We start from the raw sequence: 13,997 nt of genomic DNA on the forward strand, positions 1-13,997 counted from the left end.
CACTTAACAAGGACATCCAGAAAACAATGTTATGTAGATTTTAATATATAAATGGCATCCTTTTATAACCACTTGATATTTTACAACATGTGACTATTTGGTAAATACTTCAAAATAGCTTATGCTGGGGTCTTGTAAGGCAGTTTCTGAAGCTCTTGAGATTTTACAACAGTTTTCTTCATGCTAGTGTGTTTCTATGTGGTTAACAACCTACGACATTTAGTCTAACAGCAGCACTGTGTATTTCAATGTGGTAACACACTCTGCTGCCTAATGGCTCTTGGATTCGGTTATAAATTACATGATGCCTCAAATTGTTTCAAGAAAATGTTAGCTTGCAAAATATATTTTTTTCTTTCAAAATTCAAGACACACTTAACATATGGATTTTACAATACAGTTTATTAGCTGTTCTCCTCTTCTTCATAAATGGAATGGATAATGTTGATAATTCTTTACAAACCAGTACTCATTTCTTTAAGAAACTGTAATGAGGAGGTTGTCAAAAACACATATCTAATAAACAACTCCAAAGAGCAATGGGAAGCCAAATATTAATATGAAGGACCAGAGAAACTGATTTGTGAAATAATTTCTACCTTTCACTAACATTTCTTAAAATTGCTCACCATGAAGATTTGTGCAATTCTAGTGCAGAGCAGTGGAGGAAAGCTGTCTGAGGGGAAAACACACACATAAATGGGGCTTTTGCCTGCCTTCCTATTAATAAAAGGAGAACTAGAAGGAAAGGGCAAGGACCAAAATCAAACCTGATGACAAGAACAACAGTAACAACAAGGACAACAACAAAAAACCTCAGGAACCATTTGAAAACTTTTGTAGAAAAGAGGAGAATATGCCCATACTTTTACTTATAATTTCCCTAAATGTTTCCTCCTCATGACCACCATGCCCCCATTTTCAGTTCACATGATTAAGGAAGATAAGTCTATTCAATTAATATTTAATTTAAAAACCAAACAAAAAGTTAGGAGTAGGTGGCAAAAGAAACAAAATATATTTTAAATATATATATATGTTTGTGTGTGTGTGCAACTATGTAAAGAAAATAATTCCCATAGTTACAGTTTAGTTAAAGAAAGTTTTATATATATATTTATATATATTTTATTATAACAAAATAGGCAGCTATTGTGGGTAAAATATTCAGTAAAATCTGACTCCTAAGAATACATTTGAAGTTTTAGGCTATGAATTGGACTCCTTTCCATTGCCATGATGGTTACTACGTCACCACTGTAATGTCTGATTTATCTGTATTTATATCTAGGAAATTTTCTCAATCTTCTGTGTAAAAGGCGAACTTCCTTAGCACCTGAACATGGCCTCAATTCACGAAATGTGATGATCATTTACATATGAACAACTTTTGTAAGACACGATAGTGTTGCTCAAGTAGATTAAAAACATTGAAACGTTGTTATTCCTAGCAAATGTCCTGGGAAAAAAGAACTGTCAAATACTAAAAGGCTTTAAGAATGCTGAGGAAAAAATGAAATTCCTCATGAAAGTCAACTCAGACATGAATTTTTAAATTAAAAAATGTTGTCCTTATTTATCTATAATGAAACAATTGCTTTGATGATAGAAGTTGATTGAGAAAAGGACTTGAGAGTAATACACTGGCCAAACCATGCTATTAAACTGAAGCGTGCACAGTTGCTCAAAGTCTACTAAATCACTGATTAAAACCACTTTTTCATTTGTACTGAAATTTGAAAAGAATGTATATAAAGCTTTTCCAAAAATCTCTTAAAGTTACTTTCCCTTAAACATTAAGGAATTTTACCACAATTTCTGCGTCTCCCCACATTCTTAATAGCTGGTCAGGCCATTCCATCTTCAGTTCTGAAAAATGGCCACTAACCAATAGTGACATTAAATAATACACACGATGTAACTTGAAGGAGACACTACATGTGAAAAAGAAGCTGCAGACCATGATGTGTGGGATACAATTCAACATGAAATCAGTACTCAAGAAAGACTCCAGAGGAAAGGGCAAAGAGATGCCAAAGAAAATGGAATTGTGGAAAAGAGAAACAGAGAAACATGAGTTTTCATAGCCTTTCTTTTGCCGGAACCCAGATGTAAGAACCAGATTGTTCTTCTATGATCTGTTTCACTTGGTTGTAAATGTCTTCCAGCGTATCCCCCTGTACAATAGCTGTAATGATAGAAACAAAATCAGAAATCTCCATTAATTGTCTGTTTTTGCCGTTACAATTATTGGTGAAATAGTAGAAGCTAGTATCTTTGAAAAAGTTACTCATCCAGGAAGAATCACCGTTTACACACTGTTCACTTAGAAAAAAAGGCTCACTTCATTAATTTTCCTATTTATATAGTATAAAATTTTTATCTTAAAAATGGATCAAAAAGTAAGACTTGGAGATCTTTTGTTCTTTTACCATCTGAGCATATATTAGCTTTATTATTTTAAAACAAATTATTTTCTTAACTTTCCTGATTTCTCCATAAATGTATGTAGAAAAAAGGAAACTGGGTACAATCCCATAGACAGGATGATGTAAGGATAATTTTTTTTTTTTTTGGGGTAGGATCTTGGGGGAAAAGAGCTGATTACAGATTGATACTACTTTTTTCAGTTAAGCTAGCATGTCAGGTACTGTAGTATAGGTGAATTGAGATACCTAAGCTAGCTTGTTAGTGGTTAGAGACTTAACAATCAATGTTTATTTGCTGTCTGAAATAATGTGTGAAAAAAAGAGTAACAATTACTAACAACTAATTCTTTGGAAATAGCTGAAGCCCCTGAGGTCTGTGAGGGATTAGTTAATAAAGCAAACAAACAAACAAAAACAAAGTATCGCTAGACAGCACTAAGCATGAGTAACTTTTTAAGAAAGAAAGAAAATGTTTATGGTTGGGCATGGTGGCTCATGCCTGCAATCCTAGCACTTTGGGAGGCTGAAGTGGGAGGGTTGCTTGAGGCTAGGAGTTTGAGATCAGCCTGGGGAACATAGTGAGACCCTGTGTATTTAAAAAAAAAAAAAAATTAGCTGGGCATGGTGGTGTGTGTCTATAATCCTGGCTACTTGGGAGGCTGAGACAGGAGGATGATCTCTTGAGCCCAGGAGTTCACAACTGCAGTCAGCTATGATCGTACCATTGGACTGTACCATTTGCCTGGGTGACAGAGTGGAACCTTGTTTCTCGTAAAATAGTTTACATATAAATGAAATAATTGAGAATTGCAAATTAACTAAGTCGCTTACTAAACTACAAAAAAATGCCCAGTGATCTTGGAAGAGCATCATAGGTGTAGATTTCCATGGTCTGAAAAACTGAGCATAAAATGTCAAAGGGGGATTTTAAATAATACTGTCTATTTGGTACCTGAGATGATGTGCATAGAAGAAAGACGTTGTATGTAGGTAGGAAGCACTTATAGCTAGGAACGCCTGAATAACCAAGAATTTTCAGTAACATAATATTCGCTAGTATCAGTTTTGTGAGACTTCTACCTTTTGAGCTAAATGCAGACATGCCTCAATGTCCCTGAAGACTCAGTTCATTTGACAAAATACTTGGTTCGTGGGTTTGGCATCTTGATGCACCCCAACAGCACAGGACAGAATCCCAGAGCATTTCATAGTTTAGGTTGACAACAGCACGCAAGGATTTATTTTAGGAGAAAACAGTCAGGAACTGACTTGGGAAATATACATTTTGCTTGCTTACTTTGTAAATTCATTAATGGAATGGTTAGTAAACCAGGGAAACTGGGAAAGCATAAGGCTGCAGACACCTTAACCATGTGATTAAAATTAGCATCACAAGTAACGGCACAAGTAGACTTTGTAAACCTCCTTGCATGATACACAGAGGACACATCATTACTTCATTGCTATTCCTGCCCCAAATGCAGAACCTAAATCGAATTATGAGAAAACATCAGATAAATCCAAATTGAGGGAGGGACATTTTATAAAAGAATGGGTCTTTGGCCGGGTGCAGTGGCTCACGCCTGTAGTCCCACCACTTTGGGAGGTCAAGGTGAAGGTAGGCGGATTGGATGAGTTTGAGACCAGCCTGGGCAACATGGCGAAATCCTGTCTCTACAAAAAATACAAAAATTAGCTGGGCATGTTGGCTGTAGCCTGTAGTCCCAGCTCCTTGGGAGGCTGAGGTGGGAGGATCACTTGAGCCTGGGAGGTGGAGGTTCCAGTGAACTGAGATTGCACCACTGCACCCCAGCCTGGGCGACAGAGCGAGACCCTGGCTCACAAAAAACAAAACGAAACAAAAAATCCCCCCTAGTGTTTTTACTCTTAAAAAACGTCAGTCAAGGTCATGAATAACAAGACTTGGGAACTATTTCAGATTAAAGAACATTAAGGATGTGATAATTCAATACAACACGTGAGCCTCCACTGGATCCTGCACCAGAACAGAAAAACCATTTTTTTCCATTTTGCTCTAAAGAGATTAGAAGAATAGTGAAATACTAATAAGATCTATAGTTAGATGAGACAAATAATTATTAAATTTCCTGATTTTGATAATAAAACTATGATTCTATAAGGGAATATCCCTGTTTTTTAGAAAATACACACTGAAATATTTAGAAGTAAAGGGACATCTACCTGAAACTTACTCTCAAGTATATCAGAAAAAAGACTATAAATGTGGTAAAATGTTAACACTTGAGGAATTTGGGTGAAGGGTACATGAAACTCCCTGTACTATTCTTGTAACTTCTATTTAAGTCTGAAATTAGTTTGAAAAAAATAAGAAAGCACAAGGTTTACAAACCATGACCCTTACTGATACTCAGTGTGAATGTCAAATTTAGGCTGATATTATTTCAAACAAACAAGTAACAACAACAAAAATGTCCAAAGACTTGAGGAGGAAGTTAAAGGACAAGGCGAGTAAGATAAGAATATTGGGGAGTCGCTACCTACTTTTTTTTTTTTTTAAACAAATAGTATTTCAAAACGGATCAAAGGGCAACTAATCATTAAAAAGGGGCCAAGACTACACAATAGGGAAAGGCTAGTGTCTTAAATAAATGGTGCTGGAAAATCTGGATATCCACATGCAAGAGAACGAAACTAAACCCTTATCTTATACAAAATTAACTTGAAATAGACTAAAGACTTAAATGTAAAACCAGAACCATAAAACTCCTAGAAGAAAACACAGGGAAAAAAGCACCTTCGCACTGGTCTTCGATGATTTTTTGGAAAGCACAGGCAGCAAAATAAAAAATCATCAAGTGGGACATCAAATAAAAAATCTACGCAGCAAAGGAACAATCAACAAAATGAAAAGGCAACCTATGGAAGAGGAGAAAATATTTCCAAACATGCAATTGGTAAGGGGTTAATATCCAAAATATGTAAGAAAATCATTAGCAAAATACCAAATAATCCATTTAAAAAATGGGCAAAGGACTGGAATCGACATTTTTCCAAAGAAGACATACAGATGGCCAGCAGGTATCAGTAAAAGTGCTCAACCTCATTAATCAGAGCAATAGAAACCAAAACCATAATGAGGCTGGGTGCGGTGGCTCACGCCTGCCATCCTAACACTTTGGGAGGCTGAGACGGGCGGATCACTTGAGGCCAGGAGTTTGAGACCAGTCTGACCAACATGGTAAAACCCTGTCTCTACTAAAAATACAAAAATTAGCCGGGTGTGGTGGCATGTGCCTGTAATCCCAGCTATTCAGGAGGCTGAGGCATGAGAATCACTTGAACCCAGGAGGCAGAGGTTGCAGTGAGCTGAGATCATGCCACTACACTCCAGCCTGGGTGACAGAGCAAGACTCTGTCACAAACACACACGCAAACCATAATGAAATATCACCTTAGACCTGTGTGGATGGCTGTTATCAAAAAGATTAACAGAGATAACAAGTAGGCAATGGTATGAAGAAAAGGGAACCCTGTACACTGTTGGTGGGAATGTAAATGAGTAAAGCCATCACAGAAAATAGTGTGGACATTCCTCAAGAAATTATTATTACTATTATTGTTTTTGAGACAGAGTTTCACTCTTGTTGCCCAGGCTGGAGTGCAATTGTGCGATCTTGGCTCACTGCAACCTCCGCCTCCCCAGGTTCAAGCAATTCTCCTGCCTCAACCTTCCAAGTAGTTGGGATTACAGGCATGCACCACCACGCCCGGCTAATTTTGTATTTTTAGTAGAGAAAAGGGGTTTCGCCATGTTGGTCAGGCTGGTCTCGGACTCCTGACCTCAGGGGATCTGCCCACCTGGGCCTCCAAAAATGCTGGGATTACAGGCATGAACCACTGTGCCCAGCCACCTCAAAAAATTAAAAACTGAGTTATTATATGATCTAGCAATCCCACTACTCGATATATATACAAAGGAAAGGAAACTGGGCCAGGCATGGTGGCTCACACCTGTAATTCCAGCACTCTGGGAGGCTGAAGCAGGCGGATCACTTGAGGTCAGGAGTTTGAGACCAGCACGGCCAACCCTGTCTCTACTAAAAATACAAAAATTAGCTGGGTGTGGTGGCATGTGCCTCTAGTCCCTGCTACTTGGGAGGCTAAGGCAGGAGAATCAACAGAACCCAGGAGGCGATGGTTGCAGCAAGCTGAGATCACACCTGCATTCCAGCCTGGACAACAGAGTGAGACTCTGTCTCAAAACAAAACAATAAAAACAAACAAAAAGCCAACAACAACAACAAGAAAACCAAAGGAAAATAAATCGGTATGTTGAAATCTGCACTCCTATGTTCACTGCAACATAATCAACAATAGCCCAGATATGAAAATCACCTAAGAGTCTGTCAAAAGATGAATGAGCCAGGCCCGATGGCTCTCGCCTGTAGTCCCGGCACTTTGGGAGGCCAAGGCGGGCGGATCACCTGAGGTCAAGAGTTCGACCAGCCTGACCAACATGGGGAAACCCCATCTCTACTAAAAATACAAAATTAGCTGGGCATGGTGGCACATGCCTGTAATCCCAGCTACTCAGGAGGCTGAGGCAGGAGAATCGCTTGAACCCGGGAGGTTGTGGTGAGCTGAGATCATGCCATTGCACTCCAGCCTGGGCAGCAAGAGCAAAACTCCATCTCCAAAAACAAAAAAGATGAATGAATAAAGAGAATATTGTAGGCCAGGTGCAGTGCACCTATAATCCAAGCACTCTGGGAGGCTGAGGAAGAAGGATTGCTTGAGCCTAGGAGTTTGAGACCAGCCTAGGCAACATAGCAAGACCCTGTCTCTACAAAAATAAAAAATTAGCCAGGTGTGGTGTTGCACGCCTGTAGTCCCAGCTACTAAGGAAGCTGAAGAGAGAGAATTGCTTGAGCCCAGGAGGTTGAGGCTGCAGTGGGCCATGATCATGACACTGTACTCCAGCCTGGGCAAGAACAAAAACCTGCCTCAAAAACAAACAAAAAAACCAAAAACAGGCCGGGCACGGTGGCTCACGCCTGTAATCCCAGCACTTTGGGAGGCCGAGTCGGGTGGATCACGAGGTCAGGAGATCAAGACCGTCCTGGCTAACATGGTGAAACCCCATCTCTACTAAAAATACAAAAAATTAGCTGGGCGTGGTGGCAGCTGCCTGTAGTCCCAGCTACTCGGGAGGCTGAGGCAGGAGAATGGCGTGAACACGGAAGGCGGAGGTTGCAGTGAGCCGAGATTGCGCCACTGCACTCCAGCCTGGGCGACAGAGCCAGACTCCATCTCAAAAAAAAAAACCCACAAAAAAACCCCCCAAAAAACCCCAAAAACAAACAACAACAAATATATATATATATATATATATACACACACATATATGTATGTATGCATGCATATGGTATATATACAACTATGGAATATTTTATTAGGCCATAAAAATGAAAATCCTATCATCTGCAACAACCAACATGAGTGAATGTGGAGGACCTTATGCTATATGAAATAAGCCAGACACAGAAAAGCAAATACTGTATTTCATTTATACGTGGAATCTAAAAAAGTAGAACTCATAGAAACAGACAGGTGGTTTCCAGGGACTGCAGAGTAGAAGAAATGGGGAGATGTTAGTGAAAGGGCACAAACTTTCAGTTTTAAGATGAGTAAATTCTGGGGATCTAATATACAGCAATAGTGACTATTGTTAATAAAGAGTAGATCTTAAGCGTCTTCCCTACACACACAAAATGGTAACTGTGTGGTTAAAGACATGTTAATTTGATTGTGTTAATCAACTTACAATGTACACATTTATCAAATCACATTATATGCCTTGAATATATACGAATTTTGTCAATTATACCTCAACATGGCTAGAGAAAATGGATCAAAATTTATAAAGGATAAGAGAAAAATCAGAGTTTCATAGAAGAAATCTAAATTTATTTTTCTCTGGTCAAGTATGAATTATTCCTGTTTTTGCTGTTCTAATCAATAACCTAAGAAACATTAAATTTCAAGATTCCTGGCTGGGCTCGGTGGCTCACCGCTGTAATCCTAGCATTTTGACAGGCTGAGGCAGGTGGATCACCTGAGGTCAGGAGTTCGAGACCAGCCTGACCAACATGGCGAAACCCCATCTCTACTAAAAATACAAAATTAGCTGGGCGTGGTGGCACAAGCCTGTAATCCCAGCTACTTGGGAGGCTGAGGCAGGAGAATCACTTAAGCCAGGGAGGCGGAGGTTGCGGTGAGCCGAGTCATACCATTGCACTCCGCTTGGGTGACAGAGCGAAACTCCGTCTCAAAAAAAAGGTTCCCCAGCACCACTGCCTAGGCTGGATGATACTAGTTACTACGGGTAGATGTAGGCATAGTTCAAAATCCACCTGAATGGGTCGGTTCACATGGCTTCAAAGCAAAATTCTATCTTAAAGAGGACTGTTACAACACGGTTCCAACCTGTGAAATGTTCAGTAAACTCCTGTTCCAGTTTCATGGCTCTCTCAAATGTTTTTCTGGCTTGTTCTTCTGTTAGACGCTTATTCATTTCCCTACGAAAATAAATGTAGAAATTGATAATTACCAAATTATAATACTTTTTAAAAAAAGATGGCAAAGGAGAGAAGACACATAAAATAGAAAATCATGAAAAGTTGAACTCTGCTGAAAATATGAATGTCATTAAAAACTTGAGTCATTCTGGTCATTTCTGGGAATTTTTTTTTTTTTTTTTGAGACAGTGTCTGACACTGTCACCCAGGCTGGAGTGCAGTGGCACGATCTCAGCTCACTGCAACCTCCACCTCCTGGGTTCAAGTGATTCTCCTGCCCCCATCTCTCAAGTAGCTGGATTACAGGCATGCGCCACCACGCCTGGCTAATTTTTATATTTTTAGTAGAGATGGGGTTTCACCAAGTTGGGCAGGCTGGTCCCAAACTCCTGACCCCAGGTAATCTGCTCGCCTTGGCCTCCCAAAGTGCTGGGATTACAGATGTGAGCCACCGAGCCCAGCCTGTTTCTGGGATTTTTAAAAATAATAGGCTGGGCATGGTGGCTAATACCTGTAATCCCAGCATTTTGGGAGGCCAAGGCAGGTGGATCACTTGAGGTAAGGAGTTCAGGGCCAGCCTGGCCAACAAGACGAAACCCCGACTCTACTAAAAATATAAAAATTAGCTGGGTGTGGTGGCGCATGCCTGTAATCCTAGCTACCTGGGAGGCTAAGGCAGGAGAATCGCTTGAACCCAGGAGGCAGAGGTTGCAGTGAGCCGAGATCATGCCACTGCACTCCAGTCTGGGCGACAGAGCGAGACTCTGTCTCCACAACAACAAAATAAATAAATAAACAAAAATAAAAAAATAAAAACTAGATTTAGTCACTGAATATGTTGCTGTATACTTGGAATGACAGAGGGTTTTAACAAATTCTGCATCAGCTCAGTGTAGCCAAAAAACCTATTCATTAATTTATGATACTTTTGACTTTGATGAAAATTTCATATTAAAATGACTTAGAGATCTACCTATCAGTTTACAGAAAATAAGGGGACAAACAACCATATAAATAACACCATGAGAAGGTAATCAGAAAATACAGTCTGGGGAAACATCTGCAGAAGAAATGACCTGGTTTCTATCACAAATAAATGGGAGGTGTGGCGGGGTGGGGGCATAAAAGAGAGATGTGGAGAGAGAATCTGTAGGTTAAACAACTTAACCAACTGCCATGAATAGATCTTACTAAAAATTTCATTCCAACAAACTGAAGAAACACAAACAAAACTTATGAAATAACCAGCAACATTTGAACTTTATCAAATAATTATTATTTTAAGTACGATAATCAGTGACTTTTTGTAAGAAATTATCTTTCAAATACACAGTGATGTACACAGACAAAATGATAGGAATGTCTGAGACTTGTTTCAAAATAATCTGGAATGAAGGTGTAAGGAGGTGGGTGTGAGTGGAGAGAAACAAGATGGGTCATAAGTGGATAATTATTGCTGCAGCTGGATGATGAGTATAGAGTTCGTTCCCAACTTAAAGGAAAGCCTTCAATATTTTGCCATTAATTATGACGTTTGCTTTGATATTTTGTAGAGTTACTGTCTAGTATTCTTTCATCCCACCCTACAAAATTCTCTGCAGCATTTCTCGTAAGGGAGGACTACAGGTAATAAACTCTTTCAGTTTTAATTTATCTGGGCATGTGTTAATTTCTCCCTCATTTTTGAAGAATAGATTTGCCAGATATAGGATTCTTTGTTGACAGTTAAATTTTTTTTTTTCCTTCAGTGTTTTGAACCCACTGTTTTCTGGCCTCCAGAGTTTCTGATAAAATATCTGCTGGCAGGGCATGGTGGCTCAAGCCTGTAATCCCAGCACTTTGGGAGGCCGAGGCAGGCGGATCACCTGAGGTCAGGAGTTCGGGACCAGCCTGGCCAACATGGTGAAATCCCGTCTCCACTAAAAACACAAAAATTAGCCGGGCGCGGTGGTGAGTCCCTGTAATCCCAGCTACTAGGGAGGCTGAGGCAAGAGAATCACTTGAACCCGGGAGGCAGAGACGTTGCAGTGAGGTGAGAATGAGCCACTGCACTCCAGCCTGGGAGACAGAGTAGACCCTGTCTCATAAAAAAAAAAAAAAAAAAAAATCTGCTGATTGCTGGGCAAGGTGGGTATTTATTTACACCTGTAATCCCAGCACTTTGGAAGGCTGAGGTGGGTGGATCACTGGAGCTCAGGAGTTCGAGACCAGCCTGGGAAACATGGCAAAATCCTCTCTAAAAAATACAAAAATTAGCCGGGTGTGGCGGTGCATGTCTGTAGCCCTAGCTGCTTGGGAGGCCGAGGTGAGAGGCTGCTTGAGCCCAGGAAGTTAAGGCAGCAGTAACCTGGGTAAGCAGTGAGCCACTGCACTCCAGCCTGGGTGACAAAGCGAGACCTTGTCTCAAAAAACAAACAAACAAAAACAGTGACTGGTAATCTTATTGGGAAATCCCTTGTGTGTGGTAAGTTGCTGCTTTCAAGATTCTCTCTGTATTCTGACACTTTGATTATAATGTGCCGCAGCGTGGGTATCTAAGTTTATCCTGCTTTGAGTTCATTGATTTTCTTGGATTATATTCACTTCTTTCATCAAATTTGGGATGTTTTTGGCCATTATTTCTTCAGACAATCTCTCTGCCCTTTCTCTCTCTATTCTCCTTCGAGGACCCCACAATGTGTACGTTGATTGCTTGATGGTGTCTTATAGGTCCCTTAGGCTCTGTTCACTTTTCTTCAATCATTTCTGTTTCGCAGACTAAATAATTTCCATTGTTGTATCTTTAAGTTAAACTTGTTGATTCTTTCTTCTGTCTGCTCAAATCTCCCTGAATCCCTGTAGTGAATTTTCCATTTCAGTTATTTTTACCTCCAGAATTTCCTTTTGGTTTATTTTTAGGTTTTTTATTTCTTTGTTGATATTTCCATTTTGTTCATGTATCTTTTTCATCTTTTTTTCCTTTATCTTTTTGGAGACGAGGTCTCCCTCTGTTGCTCAGGCTGGAGTGCAGTGGTGTGATCTCGGCTCACTGCAGCCTTGACCTCCCAGGCTCAAGAGATCCTCCCACCTCAGCTTCGCATGTAGCTGGGACCACAGGCTCGTGCCACCATGGCCAGCTAATTTTTATTTTTTTTTTGAGACGGAGTTTTGCTCTTGTTGCCTAGGCTGGGGTGCAATGGTATGGTCTCCACTCACTGCAACCTCCGCCTCCTGGGTTCAAGCGATTCTCGTGCCTCAGCCTCCCAAGTAGCTGGGATTACAGATGCCCGCCACCACGCCCAGCTAATTTTGTATTTTTAGTAGAGATGGGGTTTTGCTATGTTGCCCAGGCTGGTCTCGAACTACCGAACTCAGGTGTTCTGCCTGCCTCGGCCTCCCAAAGTGCTGGGGTTACAGGCGTGAGCCACTGCGTCTGGCCAATTTTTGCTTACCTTTTATAGAGGCAAGGTCTCACTATGTTGCCCAGGCTAGTCTTGAACCACGGAGTTCAAGTGATCCTCTCGTCTCAGCCTTCTAAGTGCCAGGATTATAGGCATGAGCCACTGCGCTGGGCCTATCACTTTCTTGAGACTTTGTCCATGTCTTTTAGCTCATTTAGTATCTTGTTTTACAGTCTTTATTAAGTCTAACTCTTTCTCAAGTATAGTCTTTCTCAGGGATAGTTTGTTTATTTTTCCTTTGAATGGGCTATATTTTCCTGTTTCTTCGTATGTCTTGTGATTTTTTTGTGGGAAACTACACATTTAAATCTTACAATGTAAGTAACTCTGGAGAATGAATTCTCTTCCTTTCCCAGGGTTTGCTGTTTTATTTAAAATTTAATTTTATTGTTTACTGTTGCAAGGTGTTTCTGTACCAGGAATCAGCCTGAGGTGTAAACTTAGGGTCTTTTCAGGTATTTTCTAAGCCTGTGATTTTCCATGGATATGAAAACCTCCCCTCATATACTTTTGAATGTCCTGGTCTGGCCCCCAAAAGGGGAGGGGGAAAAAAAGGTGTGTGTGTGTGTCTGTGGTGTGGGGGGAAGAGGGAAGCACTAGCCCTTTGTTTTTACTTAATATTTTTTTCTTTCTCCTCACTAATCACCACTGAAGGCAATGGCCCTTTAAATCTTTAAAAGTCACTTCAGCCTCAAGTGGAGGGGCTTGTAACAGTGGCAGTGGGGTTTGCAACAATGGCTCACTGTATGGCTGCACCTCCATGATCAGAAGCAGTAATTAGCTATCAGAGCAAAGATCCCTGCTATTTGGAGGACAGAATCCTTATTGTCCACACTGGCTCCCACAAACCCTATGCAAAGCTGCTTGAAAATGTGTACATGGCTACATGCTATGGGACTGAGGGTAGAGGAACAGGTAGTTGCTACCATGTTAAGAGCTGAAATTAACCTTTCAAACCTTCCCCTGGAAGTCATAAGCCTTCAATAGACTTCAGAGTTCCCAAACTGATAAAAATGGTGAACAGAGATCCGAAATAGTAACATCAGACAGATTCTGCCAGTGCAGTTGTCGTCTGGGTGGGGAGACAGATTCCCAGAGCTTCCTACTCTGCCATCTTCCCTCTAGCTCCATAACTGATTAGTTTTTAAATGCTGCAGCAGTGTTGCATACCAGGAATATACCCAACTTGGTTGTTACATTTTGCCTTATTAAAAAAAATTGTTTGATTCAATTTGCTCCTATTTTGGTAAGGGTTCTTGCAATCTATAGTCATAATTAAGACTGACTTTATCATTTTCCTTTCCTATATAGTCCTTTCCAGGTTTGGGTATCAAATTAATGCTCATAAATTAGTTGAAAAGTTTGTATAAAATTGACATAGCTTCTTAGCTTTTGGTAGAATTTAGTAAGTCTGCTTGGCTTAGTATTTAATTTGTGGAAAGGCTTTTTATGACGGGTTCAAGTCTTTAATAAGTACTAGATTATTTAGGTTTTCTATTTTTCTTTTCCCTTTCTATTTTTCCTTAACATTTTCTGAAGTATATGTTTCAAACACAGATGAGCAATAT

At 40.1% G+C, this 13,997-nt stretch overlaps 1 protein-coding gene across 38 annotated transcripts in view; it reads right to left on the bottom strand.

Annotated features, from left to right (window-relative positions):
• Positions 1-383: 383 nt before the first annotated feature.
• Positions 384-13,997, bottom strand: part of DLG1 (discs large MAGUK scaffold protein 1) — a 261,372-nt gene continuing 247,758 nt past the window's right edge. For all 38 annotated transcript variants that reach the window (XM_034957988.3, XM_034957987.3, XM_063602650.1 and 35 more), the window contains 2 exons: positions 8,898-8,989; positions 384-2,188 (listed from right to left, as the gene is read on the bottom strand). In XM_034957988.3, coding sequence (XP_034813879.1) covers positions 2,082-2,188; positions 8,898-8,989 — 199 coding nt within the window. In that variant the 3' untranslated portion in view covers positions 384-2,081. The remainder of the gene's footprint in view (positions 2,189-8,897; positions 8,990-13,997) is intronic.

The sequence above is a fragment of the Pan paniscus genome, chromosome 2 (genome assembly GCF_029289425.2).
Source record: "Pan paniscus chromosome 2, NHGRI_mPanPan1-v2.0_pri, whole genome shotgun sequence".
Taxonomy (NCBI): Eukaryota; Metazoa; Chordata; class Mammalia; order Primates; family Hominidae; genus Pan; species Pan paniscus.